The sequence below is a fragment of the Lithobates pipiens genome, unplaced genomic scaffold (genome assembly GCF_037356315.1).
Source record: "Lithobates pipiens isolate NorthernLeopardFrog02 unplaced genomic scaffold, aLitPip1_a1.2 Scaffold_18, whole genome shotgun sequence".
Taxonomy (NCBI): domain Eukaryota; kingdom Metazoa; phylum Chordata; class Amphibia; order Anura; family Ranidae; genus Lithobates; species Lithobates pipiens.
In genome coordinates, this window is record NW_027507758.1 from 255,380,912 (window position 1) to 255,401,774 (window position 20,863).

General features: G+C 44.9%; 1 protein-coding gene across 2 annotated transcripts in view; it reads left to right on the forward strand.

Annotated features, from left to right (window-relative positions):
• Window positions 1-20,863, forward strand: part of SGK1 (serum/glucocorticoid regulated kinase 1) — a 225,147-nt gene that overhangs the window by 196,173 nt on the left and 8,111 nt on the right. The window contains exon 1 of one of the 2 annotated variants that reach the window (XM_077486818.1): window positions 18,666-19,017. The exons of the other annotated variant lie outside the window; for it this stretch is intronic. Coding sequence (XP_077342944.1) covers window positions 18,984-19,017 — 34 coding nt within the window. The 5' untranslated portion in view covers window positions 18,666-18,983. Of the gene's footprint in view, window positions 1-18,665; window positions 19,018-20,863 lie in introns of those variants that run through there. 2 annotated transcript variants of the gene reach the window in all.

A 20,863-nucleotide genomic window follows, 5' to 3' on the forward strand; every position in this document is an offset into this window, starting at 1 on the left:
GACAGATAAAATGGCAAAGGGTAAGTAGAGGTTATTTTGATTTATTTTATGCATATATGTCTGTATGTTTGTACCTTGTATGCTTTTTTTTATTTATTTTTACTTATTCAGTATAGTACATGAAGATAAAATGATATATAAAGGGTCTTAACAGAACATGTATGGGGGGAAATATGCATTGAATTTAAGAGCCCAAATATGCATCCCAGCCCTCTGAGTTCACAGTCCTTTAAATTATTATATACTTATTTCAGGTCAGTGAATCATAAGGTATTTGTACATTTGAGTTTACTGTAGTCACCTGATAAGTTCTGATCAGTTGCTATTGTTCTTTACATCATCATAGGGTATTTTTGTGGTAGTGATGTTCTCAATAAAACCCCACAGACAGCATATTTAATGTTAACTAACCAAATACGTGCCTAAGCTAGAGCATGCCATTTGTGTACATCAGAAAAGGCTTCATTTTAAGAGATTAAACTAATTGTAATAACTACGTAGCTATCTTTAAGCTGCAGGTTTTTGAGATTAGATAGTTACTGCTAGATATATAAACCAAATTCAATCTGGCTAAAAACCATAGAAGCATACGAGAATGATGTCATGAAAAGCCCAGTGATCGAAATATAGACCTACATTTCTAAGCGATAGACAAGAAAGCTCTAAAGATAACTACAATGTGGATTGTATCTTTAAACTATAGAAATTTTCCAGTGGAGTAAAGTTTCTAAGTTTGTGAACACATACATAATTCAGTTATAACATCTTTTAGATCGCCTGAGAAGATCAATAGCATGTGACCAGAATTATTTTTTTTTACACAATTTTTTTATTCACGATCTTGGTAGTAGCCTTAGCACTTTTCATTTACTGCCCAAATTAACATACAGATTATGACACTTATTGTTCTGATGAATTTCCAAAGAATTAAAGTCATTCTTTTAGTGTAGGTGGGAACTGTTCAGTGACTGCGTGCATCATGTTCCTTATTTTCAGTCACTCTTTCATCATTCAGCTTTGTGAACAAGCCTTTGTTTTGCGTTAGCCGGGGAAAAGGGTGGAAACGACAAGTGCATGATGGACAGGAATTATACTCCAAATACTTATTCCAGTTGGGAAAATATTGATGTCATTTAACTATTAGTAAAACTTGAAGCTCCTCGTGTAGCTAGAAAATAGGCATTTTTATATTAAAATCCTGTATATATCTAATGCCACATCATTTTTCATTTTATGCAATAAACCCCATCTGCCTTTTTCCATCTGTGTCCTACTGGAGAGATTTTCCTTCACATCCTATTATGTAGACCAGCCTTTCTCAACCTTTTCAGCATAGAGGAACCCTTGAAACAGTTATCCAGTCTCGGGGAACCCTTGCTAAAAATTTGATACATTAGCGTGATGGTCAGTGGGAAGAATGGTCCTTACACTTGTGGTCATTGGGAAGAATTACCTCCTTACAGATAGCTAAAAAGATCAATGGTGTCAGTGGGAACTTATCTGAGAGACAGAAATTGCCCAATGCTGAAGGAACCTCTAGCATCCTCTGGAGGGACCCTGGTTGATAATCACTGATGTAGACCAACCTTTCTTAACCTTTTCAACATAGAGGAACCCTTCAAATAACTTTCTGGTCTCAGGGAACCCCTACTAAATGTTACTATATCTACAACTCATGATATGTTAGTGGGATGGTCAGTGGAAAAAATTGCCCCTTACATTTCGGGACATTAGGAAGAATTACCCCCTTACAGATAGCTAAAAAGATCAGAGGTGTGAACTTTTGTGAGAGGCAGAAATTGCTCATTGCTTTGGAGGAACCCTAGATTTCCATAAAACCTTGGTTGAGAAAGACTGGTGTAGACAGAATAAGACATAAAAGGGATCTCTTTAAGGTGAAGCAATTCCCCTTTTATCTGCTTGTCATTGGAATAAGTGTCCTGAATTTAAGATTGTTCCTCTATTCCTCTTCTGTTGACAACCAACAATGTTGGATTTTCCCTTACTTTCAGTCCCTCAATTTCAGGGTGAATTTTTCCAGCAGAGACATGGACAACAATAAAAATATGCAGAGACCCTTTATACCACCTTTCAAAGCTTCATAAACAATTCATATAACCTTCACCCAAGATATGTCTATTTTTAAATGGAATCTTAGGTAAAACATGTCTGAATCTTAGGTGAAAGTTGTGAGAATTTTGGTGAAAACATTGATAAATAGGCACATGTACTTAATTTATATGCCATATCTAGAGTTTTGTTATTGTGATCATGTACACAGGTGAACAGATTTGACAATATAATCATTTTAGTGTTGAAGAAAAATGAATACAATGTACAATATACAAAATTTCTAATTTCTATGGAGAAAAATAATATATGACTTTAGACAGAATTTAAAATCAAGGTCTTTTGTAAATTTTTGTAGAAAATTTGAATGGGATACTATCTTTCGGCAGAAAACAGCTTCTCTGCCTGATGAAATCAAAGGTGCCTATACATTATCAAATTATTGGAGAGATCAAGATGATGCAGACATAACCAGCTGTTTAGGACTTACATGGCATGTCAAAAGAAAATCTATACACCTAATTGGCAAAATGTAGGTCAGGGCATGTCGGAGTCCTCCATGTGACCGTAAAATGAGATACTGTAGGTGTGCGGTGTCACCTATCTTCGAGGTCAGACCTTGGACCCCCTTCACCCACATCTACTGCTTCTATATTATATTTTATGTGCTATAGTCTGACCTATTTCTGGCCTCACATGTATCTTCACAAGGATCGTCTAATTCTACTATTACTCGTGGCCCCCCCTAGATTCTTCTGGTAGTTCACTATATAATGAATATTACTTGTTACACACAGATTGGCTTATCTGTCCAATCTACTTTTGTTGTTACCTTGCTTGTTCTGCTCTTTGTTTGTTTATGTACTGAAAAATTGTATAAAAAAAAGAATGCAAAAAAAAAAAATGTACGTCAGGTCACCAAAAGCACAGGGGGACTAGTTGCCAACATTTTTTAAAGCACCCCATTGGTTTGAAGGGTTCTTGTCCTTGCCTATTGCCTGCACTTAAAATCAAAAGGCAAAACAGCACAATCAATATAAGAATGAGCCCTTTGGCTGGCTTCATACCAGAAATGCATGTGTTCCAGCATACAGCTTTGCCATTCATTACAGAGTATGTCTTGATGGGCAAGAGTGGCACCATGTAGGTCAACGCAACACAAAGACACATCATGCTTAATTTTATAATGCATTGTAACACAACATATTGCCGTTAACAATGTCCTACTAAGCATAGTTTAGATTTTCTGATAACCATGTAATGTACAACCAAATCTATTATATGTTTGCAAGCTGCTTGTATGGTAGATATTAGGCAGCAGTGGCGGCCCGTACATTGTAAGCGCACGGGCATCGCCCCCCCCCCCCCCTATCCCTGCTGCCACCTCCCTATCCATGTGCCCGACCCCTTTCAAGACGCTGGACCCATGGACTCCTATGGCGGGGGCAAGAGGAGGTGTATATTTTTGAAGCACCTGATTAGAGCCAGAGGCTCTAATCGGCTTCAAAAAAGGGTGGGCTCGGGGTGCAGAGAGTGCGCACCGATCCCACCCAATTGTGTGACCATAGTGAATGAATATTCATCTATTTTTGCACCGCATTGCCTCCCCACCAATCTGGAGGCAGGTCAGTGAGACCTGTTTCCTGACTGGCCAAAGCGCCAGGTGTTCCTATTGGAGTCTCAGCGTTTTGGCAGAAGTGGGACAGAGCCGAGGAAGCTGAAAAGAGGAGAGGAGAAGCCGGAGAAGAGGACACCTTACCAAGGTAAGTGCCGGTTCTCCTGCACGGGGTGCCCTGCGATCCATCCACGGGGGGTGGAAGCGGGCCGGGGTGTCCCGCTATCCATCCGTTCGCACGGAGGTGTGAGCGGGGTGTCACTGGGAGCATTTGATGGGCACACTGGCAGCATATGATGGGCAGACTGGCAGCATTTGATGGGCACATTGGCAGCATATGATGGGCACACTGGCAGCATTTGATGAGCACACTGGCAGCATATGATTTGTCAGACTGGCAGCATTTTATGGGCACACTGGCAGCATATGATGGGCACACTGGCAGCATTTTATGGGCACTCTCGCAGCATATGATGGGCACAATGGCAGCATTTGATGGGCACACTGGCAGCATATGATGGGCACACTGGCAGCATTTGAGCAGGCTCGGAATCAAGCAGAAGGAAATGCACTGGCTATTGAACTATCTTTTTCTCGGCTCGTCATAGGTTTCGTACGTCACCACGCTCCCACGTTCGTAATTGTTGGCCAACATTTGTGTGACCGTGTGTATGCAAGACAACATCCTTGGAACAAAATTCCATGGTTTTGGTGTCGCAAAGTCCGATCGTGTGTACAGGGCATTACAGATGAACACCACTCAGCACCTCCATCCCTTTTCCTCCCCAAGTAATCTCTGATTTAGTTTAAGACAAAAGTAACAGTTTTAAAAGCCCAAAACACTTCAATTTGTGTTCAAGTGATGCTTTAACTTCTATCAGATGGACCTTCTTCATCCTCACTGCCTGGGTGATGTTGAAACTTCCTATTGGCTGCAGGGTCCTCAAAAGATGACTGTCAAGAACATGCTGAACACAAGAGGCTCTTTATTAAGGCTATGCTAGCTACCTCTAATTCAGTATCAATTTATATGCTGATCGCATTCTCCACCAGTGACATGCTAACCGTATGGCACAGGGTCAGGGACATGCAATTTTGAACACATGGGATTTTCTGCCAGGAATATGCTGAGCACCAGAACCACCACTGAGCATTGCACATGTCAAGATCTAGGGAAACCCTGCTACAGACATGTGAAGTACATGGAAACCCCAGTTAGGTATAATTTGCAACAGACATAATTATTATTATTATTCAGGATTTATTTAACGCCAACAGTTTGCACAGAGCTTTACAACATGAGAGCAGACAGTACACTTACAATATGAATCAATACAGGAAGGATCGGAGGGCCCTGCTTGTTAGAGCTTACATAATGACCAACTTGGACACTATACAAGGGATAAGCCAAGGAAATGCAGCAATAGGTCTAATGCCACGTACACACGACCGGACTTTTCGTCAGCAAAGGTCCGACGGATTCGTTCCATCGGACCTTTGCTGTCGAAAAGGTCCGGTCGTGTGTATGTGGCATTAGACCTATTGCTGCATTTCCTTAGCTTATCCCTTGTATAGTGTCCAAGTTGGTCATTATGTAAGCTCTTCGATCGTGTGTGGGCTCCATCGGACCTTTGCTATCCAAAAATCTGATGGACTTTAGAAATAGAACATGTTTCAAATTTTTTCACCAAAACTCCACCGGACCCAGTGCCTATCGACAAATCCGTTCCTCTGTATGCTAGACCGATGGACAAAAACCGACGCTAGGGCAGCTATTGGCTATGAACTTCCATATTCTAGCCCGGTCGTATGTCATCATGTTCAAATCCATTGGACTTTTGTGTGTGGCCAAGTCCGTTCATTCGGACAGTCCATTGGAACGGGAAGACCGTTGGACCTAGTCCATCGAAAAGTCCGGTCGTGTGTACATGGCATTATTCTGTGTTGTAATCCCTGTTCTGACATACCAGTGAGCTATGATTCTACCATATTTTGACCAATCAAACCACATTATTTACATGATTCCATCCACTTGTACCTTTTTAACTTTTGCTCGTTACTAGATTTTTTTTTTTTAGGTGATGGTTAGATCTAAATGATTTTTTTCAATAGGTTTGCTGTGGTTAAATTTTGACAACACGTACTATACTACTTTCAAATTCCATGAATAAGCTTTACTCTGCAGGGAAAGTGCAGGGGTCTGTTTGTGTTGTATATTTAGGCAAATCCTGGAGCAATGAACTTATCCAAAGGCCAATAGCATGTGAACTCTGAAAAAAAAAAAAACGCCGCTCAATTGGAGCCCATATCAGAAGGCCAAAGTCAGAGACCTGGAAGTCAGTCACCTTTGTTAGTAAATCTAATGAATACTAGAATATAGCAGAATATGGGTAAATAACACATGGGTATGGATTTGGTCTGTTATTTTTAAACATTATAAATCATAAATAGATTCTGAGCTTAGTCCCAGGTCTGTATTTGAAAGCTGAACTGCAAGCACAATAATTTTATTTAAATATAATCTTCAATAGTCACAAATCCTCTTTTTGTACACTGAATGTCTTTGCAAACCCAGATATTACATTGTAACCCAGCAGGCTCCACCCAATACGGGCTGCCCGCAAAAAACGACAGGAGGGTAGCAGAGACAAAACCAGTCCCCCTGCACAAGATCTGAAGCACACCAAAATCCAAGGAAGAACATACATGCTTCTTGTCTTGAGACAATATTTGCTTTGATTAGGACACAGTATTTCTGGCAGGATCAACAGGAATTTTCTGTACTTGCTGAAAATGTTTTAGCCTAAAAAAGCAGCCACAAGTACTGGTAAAGTGCAATATATTACATTTTCATTTTGGGTTTAATTCTTTAAGTGACGAATAAATAGCTGAGCTAATGCAGTCATATGATGGGTGTTTCTCATACTCCTATCTTAAATGGTCTATTCATCTCTGCTCACAAATTCAGGAAATGCTTTCCACAGGCAGTGCTATATGGCTTACTATGCATATAACGATGATTGTAAATGCTGATTTTTTTTTTTAAATTACAATTACAAACATGGTATACTTACTTGATCTATGCAATAGTTTTGCACAGAGCAGCCCGATCCTCTTCTTCTCAGGTCCCCCGGCTTCTCCACCCCGCCAAGTGCCACCATAGCAAGCTGCTTGTGCTGGGGGCGCTTGGGTGCATGGTTGCTCCTGAGCTCCCCTCTGTGTGTCCATTGACATGCAAAGAGTAGCTCAGCCCTCCACACTGGCTATGACTGAAAGCAGCAGGAACCAATGACTCCCGCTGTTGCCTCTATGTCTGGTGAGGAAAGAAAGATAGGCAAGAAATGCTGCTCTCAGGCAAATCGCTGGATCAAGATCGGGCTCAGGTAAGTATAAGGGTGGGCTGTGGAGTTGCATGCAGACTTTTTATTTTTTTTGCCTTAATGAAGAGCATGCATTTAGGTAAAAAAAAATTTGCCTTTAGGACCACGTTAAACTGCTGTACCCATGTTTGGCTCAAGCACAGGCAATATAACCTGCCAAAGACATGGACATTTTTGCATATGTGTAAATTTCACAGACTCAAATTTCTAAGATCCAAGATTATGCATTGTTCAGGGAATATTGGAAGTGTTCATATAGGCGTTCATTTACTAAAGGCAAATAGACTGTGCACTTTGTAAAGTGCAGTTGCTCCAGGACTTAGTAAATGAGGAAAGCTTTATCATGAATACCCAATCACGTGCAAGGAAAATAAAAAAAAAAGCATTTTTGCTTACACGTGATTGAATGGTGGCAGTCAGCAGAGCTTCTGCTCATTTACTAAGCCCTGGAACAACTGCACTTTGCAAAATGCACAGTCTATTTGCCTTTAGTATTAACCCCACAGTGTCTACACCAGTGTGCCAAAAAAAGTTTTCAAAGAAATTGAGCGTGCTGTTTTTTTTAACAAAAAAATGTCTACTTCACACTCTCAATCACGCAAAGGATTTTTTATAAAGTAAATGCTGTAAACTACTTTAGTATTGGGAAATGAACATCCTGCAACTCTTGCGCCCCAGATCATCCCCAATTCATGCACTTTCACACCTCAGATCACTGCCTCCCTTCTTATCTGCCCCACCATTATAACCCCCTGCACATCTGCCCCACCACTGTAACCCCCTGCACATCTGTCCCACCACTGTACTTCCCTGCACATCTGCCCCACCACTGTACTACCCTGCACATCTGCCCCACCACTGTACTACCCTGCACATCTGCCCCACCACTGTACTATCCTACACATCTGCCCCACCACTGTAACCCCCTGCTCATCTGTCCCACCACTGTACCACCCTGCTCTTCTCTCCCACCACTGTAACCCCCTGCTCATCTGCCCCATCAATGTTCTCCCTTTCTCATCTGCCCCATCTGCACATCTGCTCCACCGCCGTACCCCCATACTCTTCTGTCTCACTGCTGAACCATCTTCTCATCTTTCCTAACACTGAACTTATTTGGTCATCTGCCCCACCACTGTACCTCCTTTGCATCTGTCCCACCACTGTACCCCCAGCTCTTCTGCCCCACCACTGTAACCCCCTGCTCATGTGTTCCACCGATGTACCTCCTTTCTCCTCTGTCCCACCTCTGTACCCCCCCTGCTCCTCTGCCCCACCACTGTCACCCCCTGCTCATCTGTCCTACGAATGTACCTCCTTTCTCCTCTGCCCCAACACTGAACCGCCCCTTCTCATCTTTCACACCGCTGTAACCCCCTTCTCATTTGTCCCACCACTGTAACCCCCTGCTCATCTGCCCCATCACTGTACCCCCCTGCTTTTCTGTCCCACCGCTGTAACCCCCTTCTCATCTGTCCCACCACTGTAACCCCCTGCTCATCTGCCCCATCACTGTACCCCCCTGCTTTTCTGTCCCACTGCTGAACACCCTTCTCATCCCTCCCACCACTGTACCTCTTGCACATCTGCCTACCACTGTAATCTCCCTGCTCATCTGCCCCATCAATGTACCCCCTTTTCTCATCTGCCCTACCACTGTACCTCCCTGTACATCTGCTCCACTGACGTATCCCCATGCTCTTCTGTCTCACTACTGAATCCCTTTCTCATCTGTCTTAACACTGAACCCATCTGCTCATTTGCCCCACCACTGTAACCCGCTTTCTCATCTGCTTCGCCAATGTACCTCCTAAACATCTGTCTCACCTCTGTACCCCCCTGCTCTTCTGCCCCACCTCCGTTCCTCCTGCTCTTCTGCCCCACCACTGTAACCCCCTGCTCATCTCTCCCACCAATACACCTCCTTTCACATCTGCCACACTGCTCTACCCCCCTGCTTTTCTGTGCCACCACTGAACCCCCTTGTCATCTGCCCCAACACTAATCCCCCTTGCTCATCTGGCCCAAAACTGAACCCCCTGCTCATCTGGCCCAACACTGTAACCCCCTGCTCATCTGGCCCACTGCTGTACCCTCCTGCTCATCTGTCCCACATCTGAACCCCTCCTGCCCATTTTCCCCACCGCTGTACCCTCCAGCTCATCTGCTCCACCACTGTACCCTCTTCTCATCTATAATATGCAGAGTGGTGAAAAGAAGCATAGATAAGACACATCTACCTGTCCTGGCACACTCATCCTGCTGATCCACCACTCACATTCAGCCCACGTGCTTGTATGTGATGTATGTGATGTCACATACAAGCATCTAGAATGGATGTGTAATGATGAACTCCGGTCAGGGGCATTTTCTGAAAGCGGTGGGCCTGTGTGCATCTCTCTTTCTGAGATTGGTAGTGGCAACCAAGCGAGTGATCTTCTTCCAGATGATGGACGGGGCTAACAGGACTGTGATTGGCTTTAGCAGTGACCAATCACAGCCCTCCTCCTCCTGGAAAGAGGGACTGCCCCCCTCACCCCTTAGCAAAACTGCACCCAATCTCTTCCCCATCACAAAAGCTGACGATCGCAGCTACAGCAAAGTTAGAGAACCAAACAATGTTTCCCATCTTTTACAATGTGTGGGGGCACATTGCCTCCCCCTCAGTGCAGGTACGGTATCGGGAACTCTGAAATTGGAATGCATTAGTGTCTCACTGACACTTCCCTGCGCTACTCTGCTGATGGGGAGGGAGTCAAATCTAGCCAAAAGAGGCTTTGTGTGCCGGGGGTTGCCCATCTCTGGTCTACACACTCAGATGCAGTAAACATATGACCAAATTGACCATTCTTCCCCAATACTGATAGATACATTTTGATAGGCATAATCTGTTCTTCAAAGGATCAAACTAATTTATTCCCTTACAAAATATCCCTTTATGCAGATGACTATGATTGAGTTTTAAAAATCCCTTGCCATCCAAAAACAATATTTTTCTTTTTAATTAAAGAATAAAAGCATCACCTCCTTGGACAGCTCTACCCATGCTCACTTACTGACCTACACATCCTCAACTACTCCCCAATACTAAGTAAGAATTACAAAGACTTTTGGTGCACACAAAATATTCATTAGTTCAGTAGAATAAACATCCTAGAAATGGATACTCTTACCAAACTTTTATACACATTCCAGACTACACCCATCTATCCACCAATTCCCCAAAATCTTTTTTCACGTCTTACGATCCTTATCCATCAAATGTATCTGGAACTGTGGTTCCTTACATTTACATAATAGATTCCTCAGCAAATCTAAGGCCGCGTACACACGCGCGGACTGTTTGCCCAACCTTGTTCGTCAAACAGTTTGGGCAAACAGTCCGCTCAAAATTTGCATGAGCGGACTTGCCCACACACGAGCGGACTGTTTGACGAACAAGGTTGGGCAAACAGTTCGCTCAACTTTTGAAATGAACGGACTCGCCCACGTAAGGAGGAGGCAAATCCGCCCATTTCGAGCGCGTGTACAGGTAGGCGGGGCCCGCGAAGGAGACGTCGCGGGCTCCGCCGCCTGGAATGGGCTTAAAGGGGAACCCCAACGCCGAAAAAAATCGGCGTGGGGGTTCCCCCCAAGTCCACACCAGACCCTTGTCCGAGCACGCTACCCGGCCGGCCAGGAAAGGGGGGCGAGCGAGCGCGCCCCCCCTCCTGAGCCGTACCAGGCCGCGTGCCCTCAACATGGGGGGTGCCTTGGGGAAGGGGGGGCCGCGCGGCCCCCCCACCCCAAAGCACCTTGTCCCCATGTTGATGAGGACAAGGGCCTCTTCCCGACAACCCTGGCCGTTGGTTGTCGGGGTCTGCGGGCGGGGGGCTTATCGGAATCCGGGAGCCCCCTTTAAGAAGGGGGCCCCCGGATACCGGCCCCCCACCCTATGTGAATGAGTATGGGGTACAATGTACCCCTACCCATTCACCTGTGAACTAAAGTACAATAAAAAACACAACACAGAGAAAAAATATTTTATTGCACAGCTCCGGGGGTCTTCTCGCCGGACTCCTCCGCTATGTGTGTGTAGCTCTTTTGCTAGCGGAGGAGTCCGGCTTTCTTCCTCCCCGCCGCCGGCCTCTTCTCCCGACTTCGGGGGTCTTGTCCCCCTCTTCGGTTCTTCTGCCGGGCCACCGCGCCTGGTCCGGTGGCCCGGTCTTCTGTCGCCGTCTTCCGTTCTTCTGTCGCCGCCTTCGGTTCTTCTGCCGGGCCACCGCGCCTTCTTGTAGCTCTTTTACAGGCGGTGGCCCGGTCTTCTGTCGCCGCTGTCGTCGTCGCCGCCGCCGCCGCCTTCCGTTCCTGTTCTTCTTGTTCTTCTTCTTGTTCTTCTCCTGGAGATGTTGACTCGACGATCTCTCCGGCCGGAATGCCAGAGCCGCGCTGTGCGGTCACTTATATAGTGACAATGGGGCGGTGTCACATGGTATATGTCACATGGGTTGGTCACATGGTGACCCCGCCCCCTTACGATGTCATAGTCCCCATGTGACATCAACCCATGTGACCAACCCATGTGACATATACCATGTGACACCGCCCCATTGTCACTATATAAGTGGCAGCGGAGCGTGTCCCTGGCATTCCGGCCGGAGAGATCGTCGAGTCAACATCTCCAGGAGAAGAAGAAGAAGAACAAGAACGGAAGGCGGCGGCGACGGCGACAGAAGACCGGGCCACCGCCTGTAAAAGAGCTACAAGAAGGCGCGGTGGCCCGGCAGAAGAACCGAAGGCGGCGACAGAAGAACGGAAGACGGCGACAGAAGACCGGGCCACCGGACCAGGCGCGGTGGCCCGGCAGAAGAACCGAAGAGGGGGACAAGACCCCCGAAGTCGGGAGAAGAGGCCGGCGGCGGGGAGGAAGAAAGCCGGACTCCTCCGCTAGCAAAAGAGCTACACACACATAGCGGAGGAGTCCGGCGAGAAGACCCCCGAAGACCCCCGGAGCTGTGCAATAAAATATTTTTTCTCTGTGTTGTGTTTTTTATTGTACTTTAGTTCACAGGTGAATGGGTAGGGGTACATTGTACCCCATACTCATTCACATAGGGTGGGGGGGCTGGTATCTGGGGGCCCCCTTCTTAAAGGGGGCTCCCGGATTCCGATAAGCCCCCCGCCCGCAGACCCCGACAACCAACGGCCAGGGTTGTCGGGAAGAGGCCCTTGTCCTCATCAACATGGGGACAAGGTGCTTTGGGGTGGGGGGGCCGCGCGGCCCCCCCTTCCCCAAGGCACCCCCCATGTTGAGGGCACGCGGCCTGGTACGGCTCAGGAGGGGGGGCGCGCTCGCTCGCCCCCCTTTCCTGGCCGGCCGGGTAGCGTGCTCGGACAAGGGTCTGGTGTGGACTTGGGGGGAACCCCCACGCCGATTTTTTTCGGCGTTGGGGTTCCCCTTTAAGCCCATTCCAGGCGGCGGAGCCCGCGACGTCTCCTTCGCGGGCCCCGCCTACCTGTACACGCGCTCGAAATGGGCGGACTTTCCGAGCGGGAACAGTCCGCTCATTACGAAAGTACAGCGGACAAGCCCACACACGGGCGGACTGTTCGCTCAAACACAGTTTCAGCGGACAGTTTTTCGGAATTTCCGAAAGACTTTGTCCGTCCAACTGTCCGCTGAAACTGTCCGCTGAAAGCCCACACACGAGCGGACTGTCCGCCCAAACACTGTTCAGCGGACAAGGTTGGGCGAACAGTCCGCCCGTGTGTACGCGGCCTAAGTTACCCAGAGGCATGGGCCTACCAGACTTTGATTTATATAACAAAAACTTGCTTATTGCTCATCTTTTAGTTTTGGTTTCCTGCAACCTCGTGGCCACCATAATAGAACAGAAGGACCTATCTCCTTTTGATGTATGGGTTCTCGCCCTGGTCTAAACCCCAGGCTTGTTGTGAACGTTTGTACTTTGACTTCAATACAAGTTTTTAAACTGCATCTGGACTGGGTGTGTGTTACTGCCACCGAACCATGCTGCACCCACCCACAACTAAATGGATTGTAGGCAGGGCCCTGCCTCCCAGTAGGCCAACTGAAGCTGTACTATTGCTAGAGGCAGCCATCTTTGCTGCAGTCAGTGGTGGCTGGTGTTTAATATTGGTGTTTGCTCGCTTGCTCGATTGACCGGGAAGGCGGCGATCCACTCTCAGTACCCCCCATGCTCGATTGATCGGGAAGGCGGCAATCCACTCACACTACCCCTCCCCCAACGTCTCATCGAAAGATCAGGAAGGCGGCGATCCATGGCCTTACCTAATGCTGCAGCAGAGGTGCGGGAAATAGGTTGCAGAAGGAAGAGCCAGGTCCGTTGCTTCTCCTCCCAGCAGAACAGGAAGCGGGTCCTGAGACCCAATTGTCCGGAATCCCTAAGACTCCCTGGCCAATCGGGTCTCAGGACCTGCTTCCTAATTGTCCGGGAGGAGAAGCAGGAAGACATTAGCGAATATTAATTTGCTAATGTCACACAAGTGGCTTTGGTAGTTTATGGAGAGGGATTGCAGGATTTTCATTTACTTGTGACCAGTCCTACCCATATAGGGGAATACATAGCATTTAAGAACATGTAATCTTACTTTTCAGCCTAACGAGCCAGGGACCAGAAGTTGATGACTGTCATCATACTATGTCCACAATGTTTTTGCATCATTCTTGCAAAGAATCCTTTTCTGCTCTTTCATCAGGTCTCAAAAAATATATATATTATTCCAACCCAATGCATTCTTTTCTGTCATTGCCTTTGTACGGTGAATGTGCATTTCTGTATTTTCATAATTCAATGTAAACACATGAATCAATGGCAATATCAGAAAAGACCTAGGTCTAACAAACTTTAAAACACAAACGTTCTTCTCTGTCTGGTTACAGAGTTTAAACTGAGGGTCGATAGCCTAAGCTGCACGCTAGAGTTGAGTGAGTTTGTTCTGGAGGTCAGTGAGTTTACAGATTGCTATGCAGTATAATCTTTCTGCATACCTCACAGCTATGTAAAAGCATGCAATGTAAATGACTACACCTTTGTACAGTTATTTTTATAAAAGATTAAAATAAGGCCAGTTACGCCACCTATGGTAGAAGACTGTTTTAGATATCATGCTAAACACGGTAAACTGACTGTTCTATAGCAGGAAGAAACAGGTGACAGGAATGCATATAAGCTCTAGGGAAGGACGGGAATGTGTTGAAGATCTAGAATCTAATCCCCTCAGTAACATTCTCTACTGTGATTTTTCTTTCATTTCCAACATACTTATTACTAGTGGTTTCTGAAATGTAAAGGACCCAGGGGTCAATTCAAGAGTTAGATAATGTAAAGGACCCAGAGGTCAATTCAAGAGTTTAATAATGGCCAATAAAATGCGTTAAAGTGCCAGCCAGGTACAGAGCAGGATCGTCTACAAGGCACCTTAAGCAGGAGTGTAAGGATCTCAGCTACAGCTTTCACGATACTTTGATAAATAAGGGGAATAGCAAATTTGGTCAAAGCTGTCCCAGACACACTCATAATGTGGCTGTGCAGAAGGGGGGCATGAATGTTGCCAGGGAAAGCCTATGCTCTGTTTACCATATAAGTATCCACTGACACCAAGGATCTTTTTTGGCTATCTTTAAATGGAAATTCTTCCCAATGACCACCAATATGAAGGTTATTCTTCCCAATGACCACCAATATGAAGGTTATTCTTCCCAATGACCACCAATATGAAGGTTATTCTTCCCACTAACCACCAATATAAAGGCTATTCTTCCCAATGACAACCAATATGAAGGTTATTCTTCCCACTGACCACCAATATAAAGGTTACTCTTCCCAATGACCACCGATATGAAGGTTATTCTTCACACTGACCAGCAATATAAAGGTTATTCTTCCCAATGACCACCAACATGAATATTATTCTTCCCACTGACCACCAATATGAAGGTTATTCTTCCTACTGACCACCAATATGAAGGTTATTCTTCCCACTGACCACCAATATGCATGTTATTCTTTCTACTGGTCACCAATGTGAATGTTATTCCTCTTACTGACCACCAATGTGAAGGTTATTCTTTCTACTGGTTACCAATATAAAGGTTATTCCTCCCAGTAACCACCAATGTACGGAGCATTGTTCCCCTGAACACCAGTGTAAAAGTGCCCTTCTTCCAATGACCACCAATTTAAGAGAATCCTTCTCTCACTGACCACCAATCTAAGGGGGGGATTTCTTCATTGAATAATTCATGTAAAGCTGGCCAAAGATGGATTGAAATTCCGCTGGTTCCGTGGAGACTGGTTGAATTTCATTCCATGTGCTTCTGCTCATGTTTAACCACTTGCCGACCAGCCTCCGCAGTTTTACTGTGGCAGAATGGCACGGCTGGGCGAAGCAACGTTATGTTATGTTGCTTTGCCCTGTGGCCACTAGGCGCGGTCGTGTCACCAGAGGCACAAGGGCACACCCGCTGCTCGCCCCCAGAGCCGATGCGAGTGCCCGGCGGGCGCGATGACTGCCAGGCTTCCACGATCGCTCATGACACAGCGACACAGTGACACAGATCCCGGTTCTCTGAGGGGAAAAGAGACTGATCATGTGTTCATCCAAAGTATGAACACCGATCTCTCTCTTCCACTAGCATGTCCCATCCCCCTACAGTTAGAACACACCTAAGAAACACAGTTAACCCCTTGATCGCCCATGTGTGTTCACCCCTTACCTGCTAGTGACATTTTTTCAGTAATCAGTGCATTTTTATAGCACTGATCGCTGTATAATTGTCAATGGTCCCAAAAATGTGTTAAAAGTGTCCAATGTGTCCACCGCAATATCGCAGTCCCGAAAAAAAATTGCAGATCGCCGCCATTACTAGTAGAAAAATAAATAATAATAAAAATGCCATAAATCTATCCCCTATTTTATAGACGCAATAACTTTTGCGCAAACCAATCAATATACGCTTATTGTAATTTTTTTTACTAAAAAGGGGTAGAAGAATACATATCGGCCTAAATTGAGCAAAAAATTTGTTTTTGTTTTTTAAAAATTGGGATATTTATTATAGCAAAAAGTAAAAGATATAGGGGGTTATTTACTAAAGGCAAATCCACTTTGCACTACAAGTGCAAAGTGCACTTGAAATTGCACTGAAAGTGCACTTGGAAGTGCAGTCGCTGTAGATCGGTGGAGGACATGCAAGGAAAATAAAAAACAGCATTTTAGCTTGCACATGATTGGTTGATAAAATCAGCAGAGCTTCTCCTCATTTCAGATCTACCCCTCAGATTTACAGAGACTGCACTTCCAAGTGCACTTTCAGTGCCATTTCAAGTGCACTTTGCACTTGTAGTGCAAAGTGGATTTGCCTTTCGTAAATAACACCCATTGTGTTTTTTTGTTGCTGTGCTTTTGTTTATAGCACATAAAAAAATGCAGAGGTGATCAAATACCACCAAAAGAAAGCTCTATTTGTGGGGGAAAAAAAGCGTTGCACGACCATGCAATTGTGAGCTAAAGCGACGCAGTGCCAAATTGTAAAAAGTGCTCTGGTCAGGAAAAGGGTAAAATCTGCCAGGGCTGAAGCAGTTAAAAAAAAGTCAATCTAATGGTCGAATTTTGTTGAACTGGAATGTTAGAAAAAAAATTTTGATCAGCAGCTGCTCATTAGTGTAATCTGACAGAGAAGTTCCTACTATCAGAATACAATGTCTCAGCTTGGAGAATTCCTCTATCCACCTTGTTTTTGTGGATGGAGGAATCAGTTTGCATTTTTTTTCTGTTCAGTCCGCTGGCTGAATAATAAAAAAAAAGATCTACCTATGGCCAATTTAAGGTAGCTTTTTAATGCCCCCCAATGTAAGGGACATTACACTGACCTCAAATGTAAGGGGGGCTACTGGCCATTAACCATCTATGTAATGGGCTATTTTTCAATTGACCATCAATGATCAGTTTTTATGTATTAGTATTTGTTTCATTTTATTTTTATTGCTAAAAATAATTGTATCTTAATGAGCAACCCTGGTTGTCAAACATGCTTAGTATACCACATTCTTTATTCTTTTACTTTTTCTTACATCTCAGCTCACTCTTTACTCTAATGGGGTTCATTTACTAGAAGACCTTGTTCACATTGGAGTAACTTTTCATGCGATTTAATATGTTGCACCCTATTGCCGGCAATTACACTGTTCAAAATGTTGCGACACCGACTTTGCGGTGCTGCATTGAATTGAAAAACTAGTTCCTGCACTACTTTTGTCAATTTCAGGTGCGACTTGCATAGAAGACATCTGTGCATGAAGCCACACAGATGTCTTCCAAGTTGCACCCGAAATCGCACTGACGCGCGGCTTTGAAACTGTGCGATTTCAGATGAAGTGAAAGCTGCTGTCGATTGTGAAAAAGGATGAACTGGAGAGCACAAAATCTGGTGCAGCATATAAACTAATCAGCTTCCAGGTTTTAGCTGTGTTGAATGTGGGTTTGAAATCGTGCGAGTTTGTTGCCGACAATAGACACTGATTTGACATGTCAAATCGCATATCAAATTGGCCCGATGAGATTGGAGGCTTATTGTCAAAGCTTAATACGGAGTTCCACAAATTTTTATTTATTTTTTTAAATCAGGGCTACAAATACTGCAGCTGCTGACTTTTAAAATATGGACACTTACCTGTCCAGGGTGCCCGCGATGTCAGCACCTGAAGCTGATCTGTCCCTCGGTTCTTGGGTGGAGGCACCTCCGGTAAGGGAATTAGGAAGTAAAGCCTTGCGGCTTCACATCCTGGTTCCCTACTGTGCATGTGCGAGTTGCGCTACGTGATCCCACTGGTCCCTGCTGTCTTCTGGGACCTGTGTGCCTCCCAGAAGACAGCGGGGGGCGGAGGAGGAGATGGACATGGCATAGATATCCTTGGATACTGCTGCTATCTATGCCCGGAAGTGGGAGCAAATACCTGGATTATACAGTTATCTGCTCCCTCCTCCCCCCTGAAAGGTGCCAAATTTGACACTGGAGGGAGGATTCCGAAAAGTGGAAGTTCCATTTTTGGGCGGAACTCCGCTTTAATTGAACAAGCTGAAATTAGAAGCTGATTGGCTATCAAGCACAACTGTATCAGTTTTAGTAAATCAGCCCCTGCTGTTCCCTGACCCCCTCCATATAATAATAATTATCAGGGGTTCCCTGAGATCTGAACGTTATTTCAGGGGTTCCTCTGAGTTAAAAAGTTAAAGAAAGTCCGATGTAGGCTGCCATCCATTATGAGTATTTCTTGATTTGTGTACTTCTAGAAGTGTGAGCTGACCCTGTAGTATTGGATCAGACTCCAACAATGTGTAAGCTCATTGAGCTTTCTTCATAGATGGGATCAGTGGCTAAGGAAGGAAAAAAATTGTATTTTTCCTGTTAGGAAATGCTTAGTAGGTGGCAGGGCTGAACAGGGGGCGCCTGCTCCACCCTCTGGGTATCCGGCCCGGAGGAAGAAAAGTCTCAACAAAGCTGACTTTCCTGCAGATGACACAAGGCAATGTGACAACCCCAGCCAGGCGCCACAGCAAGCAGAAGACAGGCGACCCCTGAGAGCTTCCTTCCTTGTCCCAGGTTGTCACCCCTCCTCTCCTCTCCCCTCCTCTCCACTCCTCTCCTCTCCTCTCCCCTCCTTTAGTCCTTTCACCCTGGTGACTTTTGAAAGCAGTTGATTTCTGTCACTTGGACTGTGATCCTGGGCAGAGCCAAGCAGCCTACCCTTATCTACTGTATGCTAATCACAGTGCCTGTGGCTTCATAAAGTAGCAGGCTGCAGTGGAGAGGCTCTCTTTTTCCCTGAGCACTGTAGAAGGAGGGGTGGAGTGAGATCTGACTGTGGATTATTATTACATCTCTGCATTCCAACATGAGAACCAAGACAGAAAAGTCTCCTCTGAAAGGTAAGCTTTCCTGATCTATAGATAAAGCCATTGTGTGCACTCTGATCACCATATAGATGAAGAGGATCAGGTGTGAAGATCTGGGACTGGGGAGGGGGGACATTGTCCTGCTGACTTGTAAACAAGTGAAAGTCCTATTGTTTTCTGCTGATCATGCTGGGGCTGTCAATAACTTGTCTGCCTGATGTGTTTCGTGTCTTTATGGATTTAGTATTGTCTGAGCATTATCAGATCACTTTGAATGACTTTAGGAGGAGATGTGCTGACCTGATGGATGGTATTTATCATACCATGAAAGGGGGGGGGGGGGGGGGGTTGATGGAGATCACTTACTGCTGCTTACACAGGATTTGGTTTCCTGCTCTAGTTTCATTTGTTTTGGCTGATCCTTTCTTATTTGGAAAATATGTTGCCACTTTGTATCAATGTTTTCATTTGTAACTTGTAACTTTAGGATACATGATCATGGACAGTCATAGGAGAACCAAAAGTTTACATCTCATCTAAAAAAAAATGCAGCCTGTGACATGTGACATTTGGCTTCTCGGTTACTTTGTGGTTAGTTTATTGAGTACAGTGAAATGTCAGTGAAAAAAATGTAAAGTGTACATTTCAGAGCACAGCTTTACTGTATGTACTATAGAATGTAGGGTCTGGATATGTCAGTGTGTCTTGTGGGCGCCCCCTTGTGCTGGGAACGTGCTATTGCTGAAAGTGGCAGAAGGAGAAGCTGTGCTAAAGCTGGATACACACTATACAATTTTCTTTCGATTTTTTTTTCCCCTTTAGATTTACCAAAACCATATAATATGAGTACAAACCTAAACATTTTCAATTTGTATGCAATCAGGCAGCCCTTTGCACTACACAGTTGAGCTTAGGTTCACACTGGTGCGTGTAAAATACCGCGTTTATTTTGCACAGGAATCGCACCGCATTTTGTATGGCTCAAATCACATCGCATCTGCACCAAAATGGTGCAGGACGTTTTTTTCCCGGAATAGCACCTGTGAACACCCATGTAATGCTATTCTGGCAATCCCACTGCCTATTGTGATCTGGTTCAAAGGGGGATCGTTACTTTAACATTGACGCCTGCAGAAGATCGCATAAATGCCATGTGATTTAGAAGCAGTGCGATGCAATTCAGGGAAACGCAGAAAATATTGTGCATTTCCCACATCGCATCAGTGTGAACCAGAGCTGAAGGTACATCTAAAGGAAATTGAATAAGAAAGTTATAGAATGTTATAGGAGTAGTAGTACAGATTTGGGGACAGGGGATATGGTCATTTTATGGAAACCAGTTGTATCTCTTCATAGGAGTTTATAGTGTCCCTGCATTTAGAGGACCTATCAAGAGCAGCTGATGAACGTTTCCTTTTATTATTAACCAGATTTTATTTTTGCAAAAGACTTGCTTGCGGTTTTTTGATGGACACCACAATGCATTTTGAGGCCATTTAGAAGCAGCTGATGGATATTTCTTTCTTTTTTAATCAGTTTTCATTTTTTTTCTAAACATTTTGCACTTTTTTGGTGGCTATCACAATAAACAGATTGCAGAGACACACATCTGTGTAGGTCCAAGCATTCTACATGGTGGCAGAGTGAAGCAATCACTTAGTGCAGATATATCTCATATATAAAGTATATTAAAGGTGATAATATACATTGAAGAGAATTGATCAAACCCGGAGCAATCAGCTTCTATCTTTCATTTTCAAAGCTTAGTGAACAAGCTGAAGCTAGAAGGTGATTGGTTGCTATGCACAGCTGCTCCAGTGTTGTCCCCCCAAAGTAGCTGCATCCCTGTCACCCAAGCCTGCCCAATGACACCAGAACC